The sequence below is a fragment of the Pseudoliparis swirei genome, chromosome 7, assembly GCF_029220125.1.
Source record: "Pseudoliparis swirei isolate HS2019 ecotype Mariana Trench chromosome 7, NWPU_hadal_v1, whole genome shotgun sequence".
Lineage (NCBI taxonomy): Eukaryota > Metazoa > Chordata > Actinopteri > Perciformes > Liparidae > Pseudoliparis > Pseudoliparis swirei.
In genome coordinates this window covers 29,435,879-29,459,333 of record NC_079394.1, presented here as the reverse complement: position 1 = coordinate 29,459,333, position 23,455 = coordinate 29,435,879, and the positions used below count along the sequence as shown (strand labels likewise).

The 23,455-nt window shown below is 47.0% G+C and overlaps 3 protein-coding genes across 7 annotated transcripts; 2 read left to right on the top strand and 1 right to left on the bottom strand.

Annotated features, from left to right (window-relative positions):
- Positions 1 to 456: 456 nt before the first annotated feature.
- ak6 (adenylate kinase 6) lies at positions 457 to 3,166 on the bottom strand. The gene is made up of 6 exons (XM_056419049.1): positions 3,081 to 3,166; positions 2,928 to 2,999; positions 2,244 to 2,336; positions 2,078 to 2,136; positions 1,441 to 1,586; positions 457 to 922 (listed from the first exon to the last, which is right to left on the bottom strand). The coding sequence occupies exons 2-6, from the start codon at positions 2,962 to 2,964 to the stop codon at positions 733 to 735; spliced, it is 525 nt and encodes a 174-aa protein (XP_056275024.1). The 5' UTR covers positions 2,965 to 2,999; positions 3,081 to 3,166; the 3' UTR covers positions 457 to 732.
- A 59-nt stretch (positions 3,167 to 3,225) lies between these two features.
- Positions 3,226 to 13,813, top strand: rad17 (RAD17 checkpoint clamp loader component). 4 transcript variants are annotated; one of them, XM_056419017.1, is made up of 16 exons: positions 3,235 to 3,392; positions 3,682 to 3,789; positions 4,384 to 4,605; positions 6,591 to 6,665; positions 6,767 to 6,905; positions 7,247 to 7,383; positions 7,778 to 7,830; positions 7,984 to 8,109; positions 8,626 to 8,695; positions 8,770 to 9,079; positions 9,409 to 9,512; positions 9,611 to 9,757; positions 9,868 to 9,996; positions 10,382 to 10,502; positions 11,948 to 12,000; positions 12,995 to 13,179. In XM_056419017.1, the coding sequence occupies exons 2-16, from the start codon at positions 3,748 to 3,750 to the stop codon at positions 13,082 to 13,084; spliced, it is 1,818 nt and encodes a 605-aa protein (XP_056274992.1). In that variant the 5' UTR covers positions 3,235 to 3,392; positions 3,682 to 3,747; the 3' UTR covers positions 13,085 to 13,179. The 4 variants fall into 4 exon arrangements, 2 of the variants coding, with proteins under 2 accessions (XP_056274992.1, XP_056274991.1); XM_056419016.1 differs by having other exon boundaries at positions 3,240 to 3,392; positions 11,943 to 12,000; positions 12,995 to 13,813; XR_008832293.1 differs by lacking the exons at positions 9,409 to 9,512; positions 12,995 to 13,179 and having other exon boundaries at positions 3,226 to 3,392; positions 9,547 to 9,757.
- A 93-nt stretch (positions 13,814 to 13,906) lies between these two features.
- ccdc125 (coiled-coil domain containing 125) lies at positions 13,907 to 22,500 on the top strand. Of its 2 annotated transcripts, none has more exons than XM_056419018.1 (12): positions 13,907 to 14,345; positions 14,933 to 15,188; positions 15,549 to 15,607; positions 15,691 to 15,777; positions 16,341 to 16,418; positions 19,272 to 19,357; positions 19,451 to 19,533; positions 19,749 to 19,855; positions 19,960 to 20,157; positions 20,301 to 20,451; positions 20,971 to 21,077; positions 21,386 to 22,500. In XM_056419018.1, the coding sequence occupies exons 1-12, from the start codon at positions 14,055 to 14,057 to the stop codon at positions 21,728 to 21,730; spliced, it is 1,848 nt and encodes a 615-aa protein (XP_056274993.1). In that variant the 5' UTR covers positions 13,907 to 14,054; the 3' UTR covers positions 21,731 to 22,500. The 2 variants fall into 2 exon arrangements, with proteins under 2 accessions (XP_056274993.1, XP_056274994.1); XM_056419019.1 differs by having other exon boundaries at positions 13,908 to 14,345; positions 20,053 to 20,157.
- Positions 22,501 to 23,455: the final 955 nt, after the last annotated feature.

Below are 23,455 nucleotides of genomic sequence, written 5' to 3'. Positions count from 1 at the left end.
ACAGGTTGAAACCAGAAACGTTTACACTAACAGACTGAGGGCATTTAATGAAGTGAAGGAGCACTTAGGGGGCTGTGTCCAGTTCTCTAGAAGACATATTGCAATGCTTTATTATTCAGTTCAATCAACTGTAACGTGTGTGATTTAATAATACTTATATCCGTAAAGAGGAAAACAGTGGAAGTAGCATGAATGTGTCATGGATTAAAAAAAGACATTCATCAGCTTTATTATTATTTGTTGTGAGCAACAAGAAGCGCTCTGCCGATCAGCAGGTCCACTGCAAGATGACATTTTTGCAAATATATTTCTAAAAAAATTGCGCATTTTGGTAAAAAAAGTTGTATTTAGCAATCCACAAAGCAACAGGAGAACATCCAGGACTAGATCTCCTCCAGATACAGTCTGTGCCTTAAACCCCAACTACCGTGTAGTCATCACAAGAACACGACAATGTTGTTTCCCAGTGGTCATTTATTTATTTAAAAAACAAAGTGATCAATGACACGAGTGCTTTGGCTCGACACTCGTTTGCAATGGTTCATAATCATGTGACTGGTTGTGATTCCACCCGGCAGGCGAGAGGGGCCACTGGAAAAGAAGAAAAGAAAAGAAGCGATAACGTCGCCACGACGGCGACGAGCTATGAAGAAAAATAAACGCAGATTGGAAAATATCTACAATTAAATGTTCTTTTCTTATATCGTCCACATATGTTTGGGGTCGGCGGTCCTAGTTGTTGTCCTTCATCCACTGCTCGGTCCACTGGACCAGCTGCTCCAGGTTGCGCTCCAGGTCCTCGGGGGTGTCGCTGGGCAGCTGGTGGACGATCTCGTCGCTGTAGGCCTCCATGGCCTCCTCCAAGATGGTCTGGAAGATCTCACACTGCACGTTGTCCTGCAGCTTCTTGCCCATGTAGCCCCTACCGGATCACACAAGGGGACAGTCAGAGTGAGTGTGTGTGTGTGGGGGGAGTGCGTTTTCCTCATACGACAAAGAGATTGAATCACGACCCAGAACTTGCCGGTGGGTTAGACGACCGACCCCCGTTAGCGGGACGTTTACATGCAATGTGAATTATTGCTTCAGAAAACCTGAACAGAAACATCTTAAATCTGATAAGACAGGATTGCAGAAGAAGTTGACGCTCATTTTAGTTTCCTTTTTACTATTCTGACTTTAGACTTGTGATCACGTGACTGATGGCCAGCGTCAGTCTGCCAGTGCAGTCGGTAAACATCAGGAGTCGTAAACGATGAAACCGTGGGTCCCGTTTTGTGCATCTGTAACTTGTTCAGGTTCTCATTCAATGTCTCAAACCACGGCTGGAGCAACGGAGAGACGGGTTCCGCTTTGATTCAGCGAGCTCGCGCTCCTGGTCGCCGACGGGCTCTTGTGGAGAGCGGATGTGTTTTACGCTGCAACAGCTCAATGAGTCACCTGCTCTCCAGCCGCGTGTACAGCTGGGTGTTGTCGGTGCGCAGGACGAAGACGATGTGGAACCAGCGCTCGGGGAACAGGTCGCAGCCGTGGTAGTCGACGATCACCCCGCCGTCGATCATCTTTTCATCCAGCTCGTCCACCACCTGCGGGGAGCACGGCGAGTCACAAGGTATTCACGCGTGACCTCCACCCGGCACACACTCAAGCCCCTCCCACTGCCACGCAGACTGGGACACACACACAGGCACACACACGCGCGCACTTCTGCCAATGAATATTCCCAAAAAGATTAATGAAAAAGAAAAAAGGCAACTGGACGATCCAGAGGTTCCATTACGGCGTGTTCAATCTTCAAACCGTGGAATGCGTATGGGGGGCGGTAAATTACCGCGTCATCATGATGTGCTCATGAGTAAGTGTGTAGAAACGTCATCTTTGAGGAGAAACTTTATTAGCGGTTTTTAAAAAAGCAACCCGTTAGCTTCAAACCGCTAGCTCTATGATGTCATCACGGCCGTGAGGGCTGCTGGGGAAACGACCGGTTTGGGGGATTTTAACAAAGACGCAGATCAGCGGTTACCAGATGCCATCCGAGGGAACACTTGGTCCGGGGGAAAGCTGGCATTCAACTCACCGCGTCCTCATCCAGAATCGGGCACTGGTACTCTTCGTCATAGCCGTCATAAAGTTGACCTGGGGGGAGAAACCAGGAGCAGTAATTAGACGTCTGACATGCATCTGGTTTTACAGCCTCAAAGCAAAACGGAGGCGTGACGGAGGCTCCACCCAGAGGCCGTTACCTTCCTTGGCCAGGTCTCCTATGTTGACGTAGGTCAGCCCGGTCCGCTGGGCCAGCTCCTTCCCCAGAGTGGTCTTTCCAACCCCAGGGGTTCCTGGATCAGAATCATGCATTAACAACGAGATGTTCACAAGCAAAAAAAGGGAATTTGCTGTGGCATAAAAAACATGAAACGTGTTGAGAGCTATTCTGAGCATGTAAATTAAATGATTTGTTTTAAATATGAAAAAGGCAAGTATTGTTAAAAAAAAACATCACTAATATTAAAGAAAATATGAACAACTTATACAAGAAAAAAAAATATATATATTCACACATATGTGTGTATATATTTCATATTTTTTTTTAGAGATATATATATATGCATACACACATATATAGATATACACATCCATACATACAAATATACACAAATAAATATATATATATACACACACACACACATATATATATATATATAAACAATGTGAGCAGCTGGGATCGATCTTGATGACGTAATTGAAGTAAACCTACATATTGACCCATTTTAAGCCAGGTGAAGTGACCCCCGCCTCGGTGTGGCTGACCAGTGACGTAACCCCCACCCTGCGTGTTCTGTCGTACCGACTCCTCCACGGTGATTAACCTGGCCAGTGACCCGCGGGTGTCTCCCGTCGGCCGGGAAAACGCGGCGCGCGCCGCTCACCTGTGAGCAGGATGTTGGGTCTCTTCCTCATCTTCATGGCTGAGCGGCGACACGTGTCTCGACGACGTCCGTCTGAAACACAAGAACAGTCCCACGTGATCTCCTCGCGGTCTGATGCGCGCGAGTCTCTCCTCGAGCTGTGACGGGACGCACCTGAACGAGGGGCTGCGACACAAGGCTCGAGCGGCTGGCTGCACGTTCCGCGATGCGCTACGCGACAGACTTTCACAAAACAACTGCCGCGAAGTGAACTGCTTTTCACGCCGGCTTTACGACAACGAGCGGCCGCTTTACGGCACACCGACTCCACGGAGTTTAAATATGGCAGACTTCGCTTTTGCCTCGCGGCTCCTTGAAGGTTCGCGGGGACTTTAACGAGACTTCCTCATGAGGAGCGACTCGTTCACAGCCGAGCAGGTCGTGGGGACACTCACTGAGAAGTGACGGAAACACCGGCGAGCTCAGGTAAGTTAACGCAGGTGTGTCGTATGAGCTTATTCACTCACAAGTTAGTCAATGTTAGCTAACCCCTTCCTTCATTCTGCAGTCGACATGTGCATGTATCCGTATTTAAACTAAAAAGCATGTTTCAGGAAGTACGTTTATTTATATTTCTTGCTGTGTGTTCCTTAACGGACACCGTAGTGTCTTCTCGCGCATGGTTGGCATTACAATAACAAAGCTAAGCTACATGTAAAGCCGGAGGAGACCTCCACCCCGTTCTCACTGCTGTGTGTGTGCTGCCCTGGGTTAGCTCGAACAACAACAACAACAACAACAGCCGAACTGCTCCCGTCAATGTGAGGCACCACCGTGAAGGATGGACAAGCCTTCTGTGGGAGAGAAGGCTGCTTTAAGCAGAGTAAGTTATTTACGTGTTTGTTTACAACATTATATTTAGTCATGAAACGTTTGGTTACGTTTTATATGTATATGTTTTATTTTTATGTATATATATATAGCTTTTTATATATATGTGTAGTTTTTATATTGTATATCTATAATTTTATATATATATATAGCCTTTTTGATATATATATGTATATATATATATACATATATATATATATGTGTGTATATATATATATAGTTATAAATACATAGATTCATACAAATTAAAATATATATATAAAATGATATGTGTCTATATAGTTTGATATATACGTATGACCTGACGCAATTTATTAATCTGAAGTATAACTGCAGATATATGTGTGTGTGTATATATATATATATAAATTACTAAACTGACGTATATCTGCTGATATAAATCAAATGCATACATGCCATTTGCTGTATAATTTGTCCTCATCATCCACACTGAAAACAGGGACCCCCCTCTTCCTGTAAACTACATTTGACATCAGTTCTGACTAGTAATCGTCTGTGTTTGTAATCGTTGACCTCTCATCGACGCCCTCCTTCCTCATACATCATGAATTATGTTTCCCGGCAGCCGAACCGCTGGGTGGATCCGTCCTTCGCCGACTTGCCGGAGGAAAGCTTCGCTCCGTCCAGACGGAGGAGAGGCACCCAGGCCTCGTGCTCCAAGGCCGAGCCCAAGAGGTCCCGGAGGAGGGCGGGGGAGCCGGACCCCCGCACGGCCCACCTGCCGAAGGACTCGGCCCCCGGGGACCAGGATGAGCCGTGGGTGGACAGATACTCGCCGCGTTCGCAGGTCAGCGCCATCACCATCACTTTGGGACGCTTCCCACGGACACACGGCCGCTGTGTCTGCAGGGCTTGTTTTCACATTCAAAGCAGATATAAACTACGACTTCACGTTAGATGGGATTTTTTTTTAAAAACCTATTGATAAATGTCTTGAAAACCAGTCGGGAAACCAGTTCATGGATACAACATCCAGATGAGTCGGTGTTTGGCTACCCCGGTAATAAATCGCCTAAAAATAAAGATATTATATTATATTTAGAGTGCAGCAGGAGTGATGCGTTTCGGTTTGTTGACCAGGAAGTTGGCGTCCGACTGGTTCAATCGACAAAGCCAGTGGAATTTTCCCGTTGGACTTTTTGATTATCGCAGAAAAAGAGCTCTGTGGCGAGCAACCGCTGATGATGCCGACACGTCTTTATTCAGCAAGATGATCTTCGCCAACAGGCGCCTCTTTTAGCGAACGACACCGCGGTCACGTGACTTCACGTCACCGCCACGGAGCTGAAGGCGGACCGGTGACGTTTAGTTGTCCCAGTGAAGCCTTCTTTAAGACGAGGAAAGAGCAACACATTCAAATCTCTTTCTTTTTAAAAACTTTTTCTTTAATGATTTTTTTCAGTTTCACTGAACAAAACATCGTAATTGACAAAAAGAAAAACTTAAATAAAATATAAAAGAATCCTACAAATCTCTTTCAGGCATCTAATCAAACACCCTTTAAATACAAAACCCATTGCCGATATTGCTGACTCATTCCTGAGTTTTAGGAGCGCATCACTTTTAGAATCTGCACCATTGCATGCAATGGCTGGACAAATTGATTTGATTTATTTATTTGTCGTTTGCCAGAGTACAGGTACAAAAGCATCGAAATTGCAAGAAAGGGTGGATGAAAGATTACAGCATAACATGAGGGAAGAAGTATGCGAGAGGGTACAGTGTGAGCAGGAAAACACCTTAGCACATAAGCACATACATCTTAGACATGACTTGGTAGGAAGGGGAGAGGTAATCCAACAACTGGGTGATCTAAGCCCATCCATTGGGGCAGAAGGTAACCAGCACCGACAAGCAGCCAGCGGTCCAGCGCCAGCCTCAGCGCCAGCCACAGCCCGTCCGTCACACTGGGGGAAGCAGGCGAAGGCGTGGGATGGGGAGGGGTAGTGAATGCATATCAGTATGTTGAAAGTCTGTGTGCGTGGTCTGGTATGTGTCCTCCCAGGCCACAACAGACAGAGTTCACAGTCCGCAAGATGGTCGTTGCCATGGAGATAGCCTTGAAGGGTCCTGGGAGAAAACAACCACAGGTGTTTGTGGATAGGGGGAAGGGAATGAGAGGTTCTCACTTCAGCGATCTTCAGGGAGTTGTTGTTCCACCTTGCCAAGGCCCGTTCTGGTTGAGGGCAGATAAGAGTGGGATTGTTTGGTCTCCCAGCAGCTACATCCAATTTGCCCACCTACTATTCCACCACTTTCCTCCCATTTTCAAATCGATCCAATTTCGTCGGGCAGCCTTAGGGGCTTTACGGCTGTCACCGCTTCCTAATTTTCCGATAAACCAGGGCAGCCAAATCCAAACAGCAGAAATCCTGTAATCATAGTTCGAATAGGTAGATGTCATCACGCCTCCACGGAAAGGGCTGCTAACACGACACGTCCATCGTGTAACCAGCTGCAACGTCCGGCAGGACGGGCAGGTTCCCAAACCCAAGCTCGGTGTCAGTGCGTTGAGACCAGTTGATCAGATGACCAGTTGATCGGTCCATAGTTTTAGTTATGAGGAAGAGTCTCAAGTATAAAACAAGACAAGACATGATAGGAGCCAAGCAGGAAGGAAAGGTCATGGGAGGAGGGAGAGAAAATCGAAAAAATAAGTGTTTTGTATTAACTTGGATCACTTACTCTTTTAAAGTACATGTGTTTTGGGGTTTTTCTTTAGACCTGGAGCTTGTGGTGTTTCTAGTAATGGTTACTGTGTGTTTACTGCAGGCCGAGCTCGCTGTCCACAAGAAGAAGATCGAGGAAGTGGAGAACTGGCTGAGAGTGCACTCGAGCGCATCGAAGGTAAAAGAAGTTTCACGATTTCAGTGACTGATGTTTGTCAGTTCTAAACGCACACAACATAAATTCCAGTGAGGACAAACAATTGCCGTTGTCGTCCACAGGGTGGCGTCCTGCTGCTGACGGGACCATCGGGCTGCGGGAAGACCGCCACGGTCCAGGTTCTGTCCCTGGAGCTGGGCCTCAGGGTTCAGGAGTGGACCAACCCCTCCAACCTGGAGCTGTACAGCGGCGATCCGCAAGGTGAGGAGCTGCCCTTACATAAATAAATATATATATATATTATATATATATTTATTCATATATATACTTCTATAAATATATATATTATATCAATATATGTATTTATGAATATATATATATATATATATATATATTATTGTATATATATATATTTATATATATATTTATAAATACATATATATATTTTCAAATAAATAAATATCTATTTATATTAATATTGATATAAATATTGATATGTGTTTATACAATAATAAAGTTTACAATGTTAAATAGTCCTCCATATTCATGAAGTCGATCAGTCCCGTGTGCGCATGTCATCTCTGACTGTCTTTTTTTGCCAGACTGGAGGGCGAACGGCTTCCCCTGCACCTCCCAGTTAGCCCAGTTCCAGGATTTCCTCCTTCGAGCAAACAAGTACAACAGCCTGAAGATGGTGGGCGACGGCGCGGCCACGGGCGGGAACCTCATACTGGTGGAGGTACGCGGTACTGCACCTTCACTCTTGTTGTGGCATTGTATCCTGCATGGACGGAGGCGTCTGCCTTTTATTTTGTCAACCACTAACGTTGCAAGTGAAACCTTTTGGAAGTGCTTTTCAGCCCACTCCATGGTACTGAAGTGAACATTTTCTTTTATTAGATTATACAGGTGTTGATAAACTGTAAATGTGCACTTGAAAAAAGGCAGTAAATTCCATCATATCTGTAATCTATGTTATGTCTTCTCTTGTTCTCATTCAAAATTGAATCTTTGTGTTTTAAAACTGAGACGAAGGCAACAGTTGAACTCCTCGTCCTCTGCTGATTGGCTGTCCCGACCCCGTCTGTCTGAAGCCGCCGTGTTTAGCTTGCTCACCACTTGTCCCTCCTCAGGATTTCCCGAACCAGTTCTACAGGCAGCCCAGCAGCCTGCACGACATCCTGAGGTGAACCACAGCCTCTTCATGTCTCATTTTATTTACGCTTTCACACAGAAAACCAGGGCCCTGCAGCTGTCTGTGTGTTGTCTAAAAGAGACCCCCCCCCCCTCCCTGTGTTGTTCCTCCTCGGGACATCGTGCCCCGCCGCTTGTCTTCCAGGCGCTTTGTGAAGACCGGCCGACGCCCCCTGGTGTTCATCGTGTCGGACAGTCTGAGCGGAGACAGCAGCTCCCGCTTCCTGTTCCCCAGAGAGGTCCAGGAGGAGCTGGACATCAGCAGCATCAGGTGGGCCTGACCCCAAGAGGAGACCTCTAAGAGACGAAGACCTCTAAGAGACAGAGACCTCTAAGGATGAACCGCTTACTTCCTGCACAGACCTTTCACATTAAAGCCGTCCCGTGGCTCCAGGGGGTCTCGGCTCTCACCTGTCTAAGGGTCACCTGTCTAAAGGTCACCTGTCTAAGGGTCACCTGTCTAAAGGTCACCTGTCTAAGGATCACCTGTCTAAAGGTCACCTGTCTAAGGGTCACCTGTCTAAAGGTCACCTGTCTAAAGGTCACCTGTCTAAAGGTCACCTGTCTAAGGGTCACCTGTCTAAAGGTCACCTGTCTAAAGGTCACCTGTCTAAGGGTCACCTGTCTAAAGGTCACCTGTCTAAGGATCACCTGTCTAAAGGTCACCTGTCTAAGGGTCACCTGTCTAAAGGTCACCTGTCTAAGGATCACCTGTCTAAAGGTCACCTGTCTAAGGGTCACCTGTCTAAAGGTCACCTGTCCACTGAGCGGTCTTGTGTCCTTCCAGCTTCAACCCGGTGGCTCCGACCACAATGATGAAGGTCCTGACTCGCATCTCAGCGGCGGAGGCCGGAAAGGTGAGAGGAATCTCTTTTCGTCCGTCACACGTCGGCGCTGGTTTGTTGTGACTCCCCCCCCCCCCCCCCTGCAGAGCGGTGGGAGGTTGTGCGTCGCGGAGCCGGCGGTGCTGGAGTCGCTGTGTTCGGGGAGCTCGGGAGACGTCCGCAGCGCCGTCAACAGCCTCCAGTTCTCCTCCCTCCCGGGTCGGAGCTCGGACGCGTCGCCGTGGAGGGTGAAGAGGGGCGGGCCGGCGGCGCCGCTCGGCAACGCCGCTCCCAGAACCAACCAGAGGGGGAGGAAGGCCAAAGTGTCGAGGGAGGTTGAGGGGGAGCAGGCCATCGGAGGGAAAGACGCGTCCCTGTTCCTCTTCAGAGCGCTGGGGAAGATCCTGCACTGCAAACGTGAGAGACTTCTATACAACCAGAGGAGTCGCCCCCTGGTGGTCAGTAGGGACATTGTAGCTTTAACACATGAAGCATATACTTCTATACAACCAGAGGAGGTGCCCCCTGGTGGTCAGGAGAGAGAATGCAGCTTTAACGCATGGAGCATATACTTCTATACAACCAGAGGAGTCGCCCCCTGGTGGTCAGGAGAGAGAATGCAGCTCTAACGCATGAAGCATATACTTCTATACAACCATAGGAGTTGGCCCCTGGTGGCCTGTAGAGGGAATGCAATGGAAAGGGGCACCAGGGCCACTGTGTATCCTTGTTCTCGTGGCCAACAGGAGGGCGGCGTGAGGACGCCGAAGCAGCTGCTTGTGCCCCTGGCCTGCGTCTCCCGACTCACCTGTCTCATCACCACAGAGAACCATTGCTTGTGGAACCCGAGGTGCACACCTGCTCATTTCTGTCTTTTTTTCTAGTATTATGTCGTTTGTCGTCTTTGAGGACGTGGCGAACTCTGCTCTCCACGTCTCTTTTGCCCAGCTGGCCGTGGAGCGCTCGCACATGTCGGGAGACTTCTTCATCCTGTACCTGCACCAGAACTACCTGGACTTCTTCTCCGAGGTGGAGGACGTGGAGCGCGCCAGCGAGTATCTGTCGGACGCCGACCTCCTCGCGTCCGACTGGGAGGTCAGTCTCTCCATCGGCATCAAAACTGGAACAAGAAAGGCTTTTTTTCCTCCTGCTCCGGAGGTCTGCGTGCTGCAGCTGAAGGAGTTGATGCTATCTGCTGCTTTCAGAGCCGCGGCACCATGGGGCAGTACGGGTCGTCAGTGGCCACCAGGGGGCTCCTGCACTCCAACTCCCAGCAAGTGTCTGTCGGCTTCAGGCCGCTTCACAAACCCAACTGGCTGCTCGTCAACAAGAAGGTGAGATGCATTGTGGGAGGGGGCGGTCCTCGCTCATCGGTGTTGGTCTGTAACAACAAGTCATCTCAGGTATTGATTACTGTTGCACAACACAGGATTTCACTGTTAACAGTGTAGCCGACGCCCCCTCGGAGACAATGTGTGAACAGATACTTAAATAACGATAGAATATAAACAATAGAATATAAACACGAGCTCTATAAAAGACATGAATGAAACTGAATAATATTTCAGAGTAATATATACAGTGATGCAAGTGTTTTAATGTGGTGACAGCAGGCTGAGGGGGGGGGGGGCTAAGCACACAGCCCTGTGGGGCTCTGGTGGTCAACAGGAAGTGAGCAGGTCCACTCAGACCCTAATGAGACCGGTCTCCCCCCCCCAGCACAGAGAGAACTGCCTGGCGGCCCAGTCCCTGTTCAGGAGCTTCTGTCTGACGCCAGTCAGCCTGCAGACGGAGCTGCTGCCATACCTGGCCAAGCTCACCAACCCGATGAGGAACCAAGGTAACACACACACACACACACACACGCTTAATACCAAGGTGTCCTGGCTCTGATTGGACGGCTCTGGCTCTCGACGAAGGCGGTCGCATTTTCTCTCCCTCTCCTCCCCATGACCTTCCCTTCCCTGCTTGGCTCCTATCGTCCTGTCTTGTCTGTCTCTATACTTGAGAGACTCTCTCCTCATTGCTCTTCGAACTAAAACTATGGACCGATCAACTGATCATCTGATCAACTGGTCTCTCAACGAAATTGACACCGTCTTCTCGACGAGAAGCTTGGGTTCGGGGGAACCTGCCCGTCCTGCCGGGACGTTGCAGCTGGTTACACGATGGACGTGTCGTGTGCCTAGCAGCCCTTTCCGTGGAGGACGTAGATGACATCTACCTATTCGGAACTATGATTACAGGATTTCTGCTGTTTGGATTTGGCGTTGCCCTGGTTTATCGGAAAATTAAGGAAACGGTGACAGCCGTTAAAAGCCCCCTAAGGCTGCCCGACGAAATTGGATCGATTTGAAATCCTATTGGGAAATGGGAGGAAAGTGGTGGAATAGTAGGTGCGCAAATTGGATGTAGCTGCTGGAAGACCAAACAATCCCAATCTTATCTGCTTCCGGCTCCCTCAACCAGAACGGGCCTTGGCCAAGGCCGTTACTGGAACAACAACTCCCCTGAAGATCGCTGAAGTGAGAACCTCTCTCATTCCCTTCCCCCTATCCACAGACACCTGTGGTTGTTGTATCCCCAGGACCTTTCAAGGCTATCTCCATGGCAACGACCATCTTGCGGACTGAGAACTCTGTCTGTTGTGGCCTGGGGGAGGACGACGTACCAGGCCACTCACACACGAACTTCCACACACACACTGATATGCATTCACTACCCTCACCCCTCATCCCACGCCTTCGCCTGCTTTATGCCCCCAGTGTGGTCTACTGGCGCTCTAACGGGCTGCCAGATGGCTGGCTGCCTGTCTACGCTGGTTACCCTCTGCCCCCCTACGGCTGAGCTTGACCACCCAGTCTTTGGTTTACCTCCCCTCCCCCCTTCCTCACGTTGCATGTCTTGTTTAGATGTATGTGCTTTTGTGCTGAGGTGTTTTTTCTGCTCCCACACTGTACCCCTCTAGGGGCATATTCTGGGGGTTGTTTTTTATTTTCTCCTCTCTTCCCTCGTGTTATGCTGTAATCTTCCTGGATCTGCCTGTAATTTCCCGCTTGCGGGATCAATAAAGTATACATCTATACATCTATTTATCTATCAAAGCAAAACCCAGCAGGCCAAACTGTCCAAATGCCATTGTTGTACTTTATTTTTTATTTTTGAGTTGACATTTTTCCGTATTGCTTCTGTATTTTTAAAATTGGTCATTTTGGCATCGGGCCACGACCCACAGCGCTTTATGAACTCGTTAACGGTGACGGTGTCGTGTCTCTCCCAGCTCAGATCGCTTTCATCCAGGACGTGGGTCAGATGTCCCTGAGGAGGTTTCCCGGCAGGTACGTCTTCTCTTCGTGTGTGTGTGTGTGTGTGTGTTTTATTTCAACGGCCAAAAGATATATATTTTTTTCTTTGTCAAGATAATCTTTAACTTTTTTAATTCAGTTTATTTTGTATAGCAGAAATTCACAAATTTAAGAATTATCCTCAGAGGGCTTTACAGTCTGTACACATACGACATCCCTGACCTTTGACCTCACATCGGATCAGGAAAAAGTGAAGAACCCTTCAGGAGAGCACCAGAGGAGCGTCCCTCTCCAGGAGGGGCAGAACAATAGATGTCATGTGACCAGATGAACAGTCCCAACACATTCAATGAATATCACAATATAACGTAGGGATTACCTGCTCTGCCTCACCTGGTGGTGGCGTCAGTGAGTGAGAACAGCGTGCTGATGGTTGGCAGCGTACTGCATGTGATAAGCAGGGTTCGTACGGTCATGGAAAACCTGGAAAAGTCCTGGAATTTTAAACCTGTCCTGAAATAAAAGAAAAATCCCCAAAGTTTGGGAAAATCATGGAAATGATGTTATATTCACATGTTTATTTACGCTGAGTTTTATATCATAAATATGCTTTTTAAAAGAAAGACGCTCTAAATATAAAAAATGTTGTGTTACAAGTGAACGCACCTTAACTGAAAGGACATACATGTTTATTCTTTTATTCAAACTATTGTCTCTAATTAATTTTTGTCATTTAAGGATATATACCGTATGCTTTGGAATTGTCATTGTTAGTTTAGATACAAAATGTTCTCCCTTTTTCATGTATACAACAAGATAATTATTTTTTATTTAGTCGTGGAAATTTGGTTTGAAGTCCTGGAAACCCATTGGTCACCATGTGTATGAAGCCTGGATGAGAGGGTGAAGGGGGTCCCGAGTGTGAAAGTTTATGTTTGTCAAACCGATCGGGCTCGTATTCGTAGCTGAGATGAGTCGAGTGTGTTTTGAAAAATAAAAAATATAAAAAAGTACTTGTCGTTGGCAGATTGAAACTGGAGGCTCTGGCGGACAAGGAGCCGGCCCAGCTGGACAGAGACAGCGAGGAGGAAGAGGAGAGTCCGGCCGCGGCGGGTGAGGAGGGTCTGCCGGCCAGTCAGCCCCAGCCCACCACGAGCCGGGTCCTGTTGGAGGAGGAGGACCCGATCATCGAGGACTACAACAGTGACTAAAGCGCTCTGCTTCTGGGACTCGACTACAGCTCCAGCTGTTCTCCACGTGGGGCGTCGCGTGAGCCTCATGGGGCGTCGCATGAGCAAGACACTTTCCCAAACCAGAGTGTCTCGAAGGACCTGAATTAAATGTGACCGCGTCGCTCGATACGGGCTCGTAATAATAAGAATATGAAAGCACAGGGATTCATTTTTTAATAATCCCCCAAAGTGATCCTTAAAGAAATACTTCAACCCCCAGAATGAACATTTATATATCAATTACTAACCGCGTGTTGTTCCCTTGGATTCCTGAAGGTAACACCCGGTGCGTGACTGATGCATAAATGATCATCGTGGAGGCGAAGAATTCCTTTTAACCGCTCAGCTGAAAAGTTGTCCGTATTTATTTGTGTCGTGTGCACGTTGAGCACTCGTTGTTGTTGTTGTTTGTACCTCACAGATTTGTGTTTTTTGCTAAGTGACTGATAGATTTGTCCAGGAGCCCTTTTTTAAATGTAATATTGTTCTGTTGTCCATGGATGGGTCGACAGAAACTTATACACATTACCAATAGATGCCTGTTGCTTAAATCCAAATAAGCAAGTGAATAAAACAAACCGTGTGGAAAGTGGACGGTTGGGCTCCAGACTCGAGCAATATCTTGTTGTCACACTCCTTTCACACACACCGTCGTCCAATATTTGCTCAACAGTTTCACATGAGGTTCCTTTTTTAATGATTCCCTCTGGCTGTGCACACACTGAGCTACTTTCAGCTTCAACTCCTCAAACGATTCCACCTTTTTTTTAATACTCGACTCAATAGTTTCACTGCGGCGTCCTCGTGTCGTTTTAAATGTCTCATTTTTAGCCACTGTTATTTTTGCTGGTTTTAATGCTTCGCGAGGAAGCTAGCGTCGCTCGTTGTATATTTAAAAAGCACATCGAGTTTATTTTGAAGGTTGCGACCGGAAGTAGTTTGGTGTTTCCGGTTTTTAGCTTGACGGCCGCAGGTGGCGTTCAGACCTCAACAGGTGGAGTACCGGGTGCACCGTGTCTGGCTCCCGTTCAACCGGCTCGAGGCCTCACGTCGTCGGTAAAACCGGGAGGCAAGTTGACGAACTTCCGTCTGATTGTCGCCGCAGATTCCCGAGAGGAATACAACGTTTCTGAGCCGAAGTTTCAGGTAAAAGGAAGTTATTCATAAAAAACAACCTGCCGTTAAGTCGGAATTTAGCTAGTTCCGATTTAATTATCACGAATCGTAAAGTTTTAAGTTGACATAAATTAAACGCATAAAGACAAACGCGTAAAGATGATCTATGGTCAACAGCGGAGCTGACCTCCCAAATAAGTTGTTGATCGAATAATAATTTTTTTTTAAAAACGTCATCAATTCCGTTAGTTGATCTAGTTTTTCCTCAAATAATCACTTTAAATGTCGGGTTTACTGGAAATAAGTCAAACAGCATTTCAAAAGGAGAAACTCATTAAAAACAACTAATTCAGTAAATAAATACATATTATTCGACTTGAGATCTAAACTGCCGATTATTCGACCACAGAGGAGGCGTTCACTGACTGTAGGACAGTACAGTGTTCTGGTCCAGTCCAGGCCCTAAACAAGTGGCCTGGAACGTGTAGGTCTTGAGTTATGACCTAATCCCTACAGTCCCGTCATCCCAGAGTTTACATAACTTGACAGTAATGTCTGCAAAGGAAATCCTCTTGGTAAATTCTGGATGAACACAAATCTCTGTGTTTTTGGCAAAGTGGACCGAGCCGACGGGTTTGGGCCTGGGACCGATGCAGGAGGCCGGTGAGGCCTGCAGCCGGGACGATGACATGGCGGACGGGGACCTGGGCGTCGGGATGAGTGTCCGAGCGGCACCGAGCTCCCCGAGGAACAAGAGCCAGAGCTGTGCCGGCCTCCTGGAGCAGCTGTCCAGAACCAAGCCGGTCGGACCGGCGGCCCGGATCCCCGGACTGAACCAGCAGCAGGGAGCCCGCTGGACGCCGCCGAGCTACAGTAAGAGAAATGAGCCTTCACAAGAATCCCAACATCCTGACAGCTATCTGAAGTATACAGTCATAAGTATTTTAACTGGCTTGTTGTAATTCAGCCTATTTACACGACTGCAGTGTACTTTCAATAAAGCAGTCGACATGTGGTTGAAGGGAAGACGTTCAGCTTTATTTCAATGGATAGCACTGAAATATGGCATTAAGTGTTTGGAAATCATCAGACATTTATACACGGGTTCAGAAGTAATTGGAGAAATGAACATAATAGTGAATATAACAATAATTTGTAGTTCTTGGAGGAAAATCCTTTTCAGTCTTTTCACACTCTCTACGACGTCTAATGCCTGAGCGCTCTGTGCATCAGGCTCACTGGGGGACCTGTCCAAAGACGAGCTGAAAGACCGACTACAGGAAGCAACTGAGGTAGGAGGAGGAGGAGAAGAAAAGGAAAAAGACAAACTTGTAATTGATAAAAACTGTCAGTGAGGGCTCCGCTGCGTCGACAGGTGATCGACGTGTTGTGCTGCGAGCTGGAGGTGGCACATCGTTACGTTGAAGGCAAATACGAAGCTCTGAAGATCTTGCAGGGGAAGGTAGAGCAGCACACACACACACACACACACACACTGACGTATCTGCCACCTCACTGTACTGTCGTCCAGTATCCATCAGAGACTTTATTCCTCCGCTCCCGATTGGCAGAGAACATCTTCCCCGACAGTCACAGGGTTTTAACGAGACCAAATGATTTAACAAAAGATGTGACCACTGTCACGGCTCCTTTTGTCAATTTCTGTCAATTCTGTTCATTTTCTTTTCTGTCAAAATGCTGCCCAGTGGAATCGTATGTCTCTTGACTCCTCCCACTTCTAATCTTCTTCTTCCGGCCTCCAAGGATAACGCTGGTTATAGTTGAAGTGTTTCATAGACCAAATGACATGTGGGTCCTTCTTCCAACACTCTGTTCCCACTGAAGCACAACTTTTTTTTTTTAAATGCAACTAAAAGAACTTCTTAGCCCCGTTAGCTCAAGAGTCAAAGATACCATGTTTGCAATAGTATACATGGACATATTTCTTTACGTTTGAAACACCTTTGTCGGAGTACAATACGTGGAGATGGAAAAAGCCACGATGGCCTGCTCTTCTTCACGCAGGCCATCCTGGACCAGGCCACGAGTCACACCAAGAGTCTGCTGCAGAAGACGGAGGCGGAGGCCACGGCTCTGGAGAAGGTGAGGAGAGGCTGCTCCGACGAGGGCGGGGTCTGTTTGCTCTCACGTTCGGCAGCTCGGACAGGGAGGAACTCGTTCCTGTTTGTCAACAACAACAACATGAAACACGCGTGGCTTGGTGGTGACGAGGAGTCACACGCTGATGTAACCCAACGACTCGAGGCATCATCTGGACCCGAGAGCAGGTTGTTCTTCAATCAAAGGATCGGCGGTTTGATCCTTGGGCAAGACACTTGTGAGGATGAACCTGTTCATTGGTCGTGAGGATGAACCTGTTCATTGGTCATGAGGATGAACCTGTTCATTGGTCATGTGGATGAACCTGTTCATTGGTCGTGAGGATGAACCTGTTCATTGGTCATGAGGATGAACCTGTTCATTGGTCATGAGGATGAACCTGTTCATTGGTCATGAGGATGAACCTGTTCATTGGTCGTGTGGATGAACCTGTTCATTGGTCATGTGGATGAACCTGTTCATTGGTCATGAGGATGAACCTGTTCATTGGTCATGAGGATGAACCTGTTCATTGGTCGTGAGGATGAACCTGTTCATTGGTCGTGAGGATGAACCTGTTCATTGGCCGTGAGGATGAACCTGTTCATTGGTCATGAGGATGAACCTGTTCATTGGTCGTGAGGATGAACCTGTTCATTGGTCGTGAGGATGAACCTGTTCATTGGTCATGAGGATGAACCTGTTCATTGGTCATGAGGATGAACCTGTTCATTGGTCATGAGGATGAACCTGTTCATTGTTCATGTGGATGAACCTGTTCATTGGTCATGAGGATTGGATTTGGCTCTCGACGAAGGCGGTCGCAATTTTCTCCCCCTCTCCCCATGACCTTCCCTTGCCTGCTTGGCTCCTCTCGCCATGTCTTGTCTGTCTCTATACTTGAGAGACTCTCTCCGCATCTCTGAACTAAAACCATGGGCGTGATCAACTGGTCATAAACGCAATTGACACCATCTTCTCGGCGAGAAGCTCGGGTTGGGGAAACCTGCCTGTCCTGCTGGGACGAATGTTGCTGGATACACGATGGGCCAGCGTGGGGAAGTGGCGGGTCTTGTGCCTAGCACCACTCTCCGTGGAGGACGTGAAGACATCTACCTATTCGGAACTTTGATTACAGGATTTCTGCTGTTTGGTTTTGGCGCTCCCATTGCTTATCGGTCATTTAAGGAAACGGTGACAGCCGTTAAAGCCCCCTAAGGCTGCCCGACATGATTGGCGTTGGGCAGAGTTGTTGGCACTCAGACTTTGGCATTAAACCGTCAGAATGACAACATCGTGGAGAAGCTGACGGCTCTGCAAATGAAATTGGATCGATTTGAAATCCTATTGGCAGCGGGAGGAAATTGGAGGAATAGTGGGTGCAAAATGAATTGCAGCTACTGGAAGACCAAACAATCCCAATCTTATCTGCGGCTCCCTCTACCAGGACGGGCCTTGGCCTTGGCCAAGGCCGTGACTGGAATAACAACTCCCCCGAAGATCACTGAAGCGAGACTCTCTCTCATTCCTTCCCCTATCCACAGACACCTGTGGTTGTTTTCTCCCAGGACCCTTCAAGGCCATCTCCATGGCAGCGACCATCTTGTGGACTGAGAACTTTGTCTGTTGTGGACTGGGGAGACGATACGGGCCACTCACACGAACTTCAACAAACTGAAATGCACTCACTACCCCCATCCCACGCCTTTGCTTTGCCCCCAGGGTGACAGGACGGGTCTGCGTCAGCGCCGTGGCGAAGGACCGGGCTGGCTGCTTGTCGGTGCTGGTTACCTTCTGCCCCAATAGCGGGCTATCGCCCAGTCTTTGGATTACCTCCCCCTTCCTACTCGTTGCAAGTCATGTCTAAGATGTATGTGCTTATGTGCTAAGGTGTTTTTTGTTTCTCCTGCTCCCACACTGTACCCCTCTAGGGGCATAGTCAGGGGGTGGCGTTTTCTTTTTCTCGCCTCTTCCTCATGTTATGCTGTCATCTTTCATCCACCCTTTCCTAGATGGCGCTGGGCCTCGGTGTCTTGGTCTTGTGATTCTTGCACCTTCCGCCAAAAAAAGTTCCTCGTTTGTTTGTGAAAACATTCTTTGGCAATAAACCTGTTTCTGATTCTGATTCTGATTTCTTTCTGATGAACCTGTTCATTGGTCATGAGGATGAACCTGTTCATTGGTCATGAGGATGAACCTGTTCATTGGCCATGAGGATGAACCTGTTCATTGGTCATGAGGATGAACCTGTTCATTGGTCGTGAGGATGAACCTGTTCATTGGTCATGAGGATGAACCTGTTCATTGGTCATGAGGATGAACCTGTTCATTGGTCATGAGGATGAACCTGTTCATTGGCCATGAGGATGAACCTGTTCATTGGTCGTGAGGATGAACCTGTTCATTGGTCACCATATGATGAACCTGTTCATTGGTCATGAGGATGAACCTGTTCATTGGTCGTGAGGATGAACCTGTTCATTGGTCATGTGGATGAACCTGTTCATTGGTCATGAGGATGAACCTGTTCATTGGTCATGAGGATGAACCTGTTCATTGGTCATGAGGATGAACCTGTTCATTGGTCATGAGGATGAACCTGTTCATTGGTCATGAGGATGAACCTGTTCATTGGTCATGAGGATGAACCTGTTCATTGGTCATGAGGATGAACCTGTTCATTGGTCGTGAGGATGAACCTGTTCATTGGTCATGAGGATGAACCTGGTCATTGGTCATGAGGATGAACCTGTTCATTGGTCGTGAGGATGAACCCTGCTTGGTGCGTTTGAGGGTTTTCACGTCTACCCTGGCGGCCCTTTCATGCGGCTCGCCTGCTGCTCCGTCTCTGGGCAGGAGGTGAACCGGCTGCAGTGGGAACTCTGCTTCAACCAGGTCCAGATGAAGAAGTCTCAGCAATCCTGGGAGGAGAAGCACAGCAGGTCGGATTGACTCCACATTCCTCTGTATATATATATATATATATATTCTCATCGCTTTACGACTTTCTTTTTTTAAATTAATGTTGTTTTCAGAATGTTGAGTGAGAACCAGACTCTGACCACCAGCCTGGAGGAGAGAGAGAGCGAGATCAAGCAGCTCCGGGCCCAAAATTTCGGTAAATTCCCGAATAATGTAGAATAATGTTCTGGTCGACCCAAAGAACCTCATGCAGCTCCCCGGCCCCTCGGTGGGGGACTCCTCCCAAATAACTGACCCGAATCTCAACCTAAGCTTTAAAAACCGTACCTCGTGGCCTTCGTCAGCACATGGAATCAATGTGTGTGTGTGTGTGTCACGTGTGTGTGTGTGTGTGTGTGTGTGTGTTCTCAGCCTGTAGTCGTCAGTGCTCGGAGCTCCTCTCCATGCTGAGCGTGAAGGAGCGCAGAGCTTACCAAGGAGCCACGCCCCAACACGGGAGGGAGGGCAGCGCGCTGCAGGTGAGAGGAGTTGATGTTTAGTCATAACGACACACTGTAGAGACGTCGCAACAACAACACACCGTCTGATAAGCATCTCAAATGGGTTTGTTCTGCTTTTAAAGCGGTGTCGTCCACATACCGTTTTACTTTTCATATACTTTGTGAACACCGCGTACGAGTGGGCGCCGGCCTTCACCTCCTCCGTGTCGTCCCAGCTGGCGGTTCTGGGGGCGTGTCGGTGCCTCGGTGTCGCCGCGGCGTGTCCGTGCAGCCGGACCGCCGCCGCCGGCAGGAAGCAGCTCGTCCAGCTGCAACAGGAGGTGAACGATGGCGTCCAACCGGAGAAAGCTCCGCCCCTTTCCTCTTTTTTAAAATGTGTTTTACCCTGTTCACCCTTGTTAAGTGTGTGTGTGTGTGTGTGTGTGTGTGTGTGTGTGTGTGTGTGTGTGTGTGTGTGTTCCAGCTGGACGCTCAGCGGTCGAGGAGGGAGGAGGCGTCGATGGTCGCCGACGCTTTCCGCATCGCCTTCGAACAGCAGCTGAGTAAACGAAGTGAGCACTTCCTGCTGCTGGCCGACGGCAACGCCCCGAGAGCCAATCACAGCAAGGCTGAAGGCAAGTGGGCCAGCAGCCGGGTCACCAGTCAGTCACGTGTGTGTGTGTGTGTGTGTCTGTGTGTGTGTGTGTGGTCTTCCAAACACTTTCATATTCGTACATTAACGCGAGTCACTAGAGTCAGAGTAACGATTTTGTGCTATTTTTACTTTACTACTTTGTCTATTTGCATCTGTAGATTTCTCCTAAATTCACCAAAAAAATCACTGTTTAGATATCACTGGTAATATGAAAAAAATACTATCTTAGACCTAAGTAATCAACTGGGGAAGATATTCATGACTTAATATGTGTATCGGAATTTTGATGCAAATGTAACCTTATAGCGAACGCTTCATTTGAATATTAAAACACGTCTCAGAAGTCGTGCTCTGGGCAGCGTCGTGGTGACCGGCTCCTTTTGGATTGAATGTGATTCACGAGTTTGATTTGTGCAGATCCCCCCCCCCCCCCTCCTGACGCCATGAGCCTCCCTGTGGTCATCGGACGGACCAATCAGAGTCTGTCTTGTCCCTCCAGGAGCCAATAGGAGCCCTCTGCTCGGCGTGAGCCGGCGGCTGAGAGGGCTGCTGTCCTCCAAGATGCCCGATGATCTTTTGGAGACGCTCTCCAGGCTGCTGGACTTGGTGAGTGTCTCCTCTGAAGCGTTTCCTTCGAGGTCACATGACCAGCTCCCCATCAGTGTTCGGACCTCGCGTCGGGAATGGAGATAGAGAGGCGAGGGCTGCTCGACTTCCTCTTCAGCTTCCTCATTTCAGTGGAAACAGGAAGTTTCACAGGAAGTGTTTTTTAAATGCTCCTGGATTTCAGTCAGTGGGGCAAAGATTGCCGCCGAAAAAATATGTAAATTTCCCACCTTGTCTCTGGCCGGGTCATTTTATTTGGGAGAAGTGGTTGTCATGGTTACTCACCGCCGCCGTGTTTCCTGCCGCAGCTAAACGACAAAGACGAGGCGCTGGCCCACCAGAGGAAGGTGAGCATCATGTTGGCCCACAGCGCCGAGGAGCTGCAGAGGCGCCTGAGTTCACACCACAGGCCACTGGACCCAGCGGAGGACCGGAGGCGGTCCCGGCAAACGCCCGACGCACCGGAGTCCGAGGCGCGGCCGCAGGTTGTCCCGCCAGAGGCCGACGGCCACGCCCGGCGTCGGCCGGAGCCGCCGGAGCCGGGACGCCCGCCGAGTCCGTCGGGGTCCAGGACTAAAGCGCGGGAGCCGTCGGATACGTCCCACAAGAGCCACGCGGCTGAAATCCATCACTCGGGCCATCCGGAGTCCTGATCCACCTCCAGGTCCGACCGGGACTCCGTGGGCTCGCTGCCGTCGCCGCTCGATTCTAAACGAACCGGCGAAGATGTGGACATCCGGGATGTCACACAGGTGCCTGTACCTGAAGGAACGTTATGAACAGCACAAGACTTGGCCGACACCCGAATCCTCAGAGAGGAAGGGTACATATATATATATATGTATATACATATATACAATAATTATATATTATATATATATATATACATATAATTATTTTTTTAACTGACTTTTTACGACTCGATTCTTATCTGCTAAAAAACAAAAATAAGATATCCATGTTCATTAATCAATTTTCCAAGCTTTTTTAAACTGTTATTGATAAAAAGAAAGAATAGTTTGGGTTCGGAACAGGAAGATGTACCGAGAGGAAAAGTGAGAAAAGAATAATAATTCTAGATAATATAATAAGTTCTCTTCTGTGTTTATGACTCCAGAACTCGTCATTTTTGCCATGATAGTTTTTTATATTAAAATATTTTTGGCAGGTGTTTTGTTGTTGTCAGGGTGTTTATTCCAAACACACCCGAACTTACCATACACATTTACTGGCTTAAATGTAGTTGTGTGATGTGATTTTAATGCTTCAAAATGGCAATTTGGCTCAATAGCGCCGCCTTCCAATATGAATTTAAGGAAGTTGCCCATTTTGACTTTTGTGATTTTTCTGTAAATTTGTTTTCCTGTTTCTTGTGACTGTTAACAAAGTCTGAATAAAGGGAATTTATCATCTCTTCTTTGAATTGGGTTCTGGTAATATTGTAAGTCTATGATGTACTTCCAGGACAGCTATGAAAACTAAAGGCATGTGCGATGTTGGTGGAGAGGAAGCAGCAGGTAGCCATGTCTCTGTTCCTGTGAATACTCTTCATTCTGCTTTGCACCTTCATTAAAAGCAATGGATTGGAATATGTGTCGTCTCATATTTCAAGATAAATATGTTCCATGTGGTGATTTTGGAATTGAATTGCATGCTCTTCAAATCTTAAATCAGCCTCAATAAACATGTGTATATATGCACATATCTGTATCTACACATACATATGTATGTATATACATATAACATTATTATATATATGTTATTGTGTTCATAACATTATAATATATAATGTGTTATTGTGTTCATAACATTAAAATATATAATATATGTTATTGTGTTCATAACATTATAATATGTTGTGTTCATAACATTACAATATATAATATGTGTTATTGTGTTTATAACATTAAAATATATAATATATGTTATTGTGTTCATAACATTATAATATATAATATGTTATTGTGTTCATAACATTACAATATATAATATGTGTTATTGTGTTCATAACATTAAAATATATAATATATGTTATTGTGTTCATAACATTATAATATATAATATGTTATAGTGTTCATAACATTATTATATATAATATATGTTATTGTGTTCATAACATTACAATATATAATATATGTTATTGTGTTTATAACATTATAATATATAATATATGTTATTGTGTTCATAACATTATAATAAATGTTAATGTGTTCATAACATTATAATATATGTTAATGTATTCATAACATTATAATATATAATATATGTTATTGTGTTCATAACATTATAATATATGTTAATGTGTTCATAACATTATAATATATAATTTGTTTTTTGTGTTCATAACATTATAATATATAATATGTGTTATTGTGTTT

What these genes read in the sequence shown, in the direction of transcription:
- ak6 (XM_056419049.1), bottom strand. Translation starts at nt 2,964, where the DNA reads ATGAAGATGAGGAAGAGACCCAACATCCTGCTCACAG. An exon ending in ACCCAACATCCTGCTCACAG is followed by an intron (nt 2,337 to 2,927) that starts GTGAGCGGCGCG and finishes ATTCTGATCCAG; the next exon opens with GAACCCCTGGGGTTGGAAAG. An exon ending in AGGAGACCTGGCCAAGGAAG is followed by an intron (nt 2,137 to 2,243) that starts GTAACGGCCTCT and finishes TTCTCCCCCCAG; the next exon opens with GTCAACTTTATGACGGCTAT.
- ccdc125 (XM_056419018.1), top strand. Translation starts at nt 14,055, where the DNA reads ATGCTTCGCGAGGAAGCTAGCGTCGCTCGTTGTATATTTAAAAAGCAC. An exon ending in GACTACAGGAAGCAACTGAG is followed by an intron (nt 15,608 to 15,690) that starts GTAGGAGGAGGA and finishes CTGCGTCGACAG; the next exon opens with GTGATCGACGTGTTGTGCTG. An exon ending in TCGTCCAGCTGCAACAGGAG is followed by an intron (nt 20,158 to 20,300) that starts GTGAACGATGGC and finishes TGTGTGTTCCAG; the next exon opens with CTGGACGCTCAGCGGTCGAG.
- rad17 (XM_056419016.1), top strand. Translation starts at nt 3,748, where the DNA reads ATGGACAAGCCTTCTGTGGGAGAGAAGGCTGCTTTAAGCAGA. An exon ending in AGAAGGCTGCTTTAAGCAGA is followed by an intron (nt 3,790 to 4,383) that starts GTAAGTTATTTA and finishes GTTTCCCGGCAG; the next exon opens with CCGAACCGCTGGGTGGATCC. An exon ending in CTGAGGAGGTTTCCCGGCAG is followed by an intron (nt 12,001 to 12,994) that starts GTACGTCTTCTC and finishes TGTCGTTGGCAG; the next exon opens with ATTGAAACTGGAGGCTCTGG.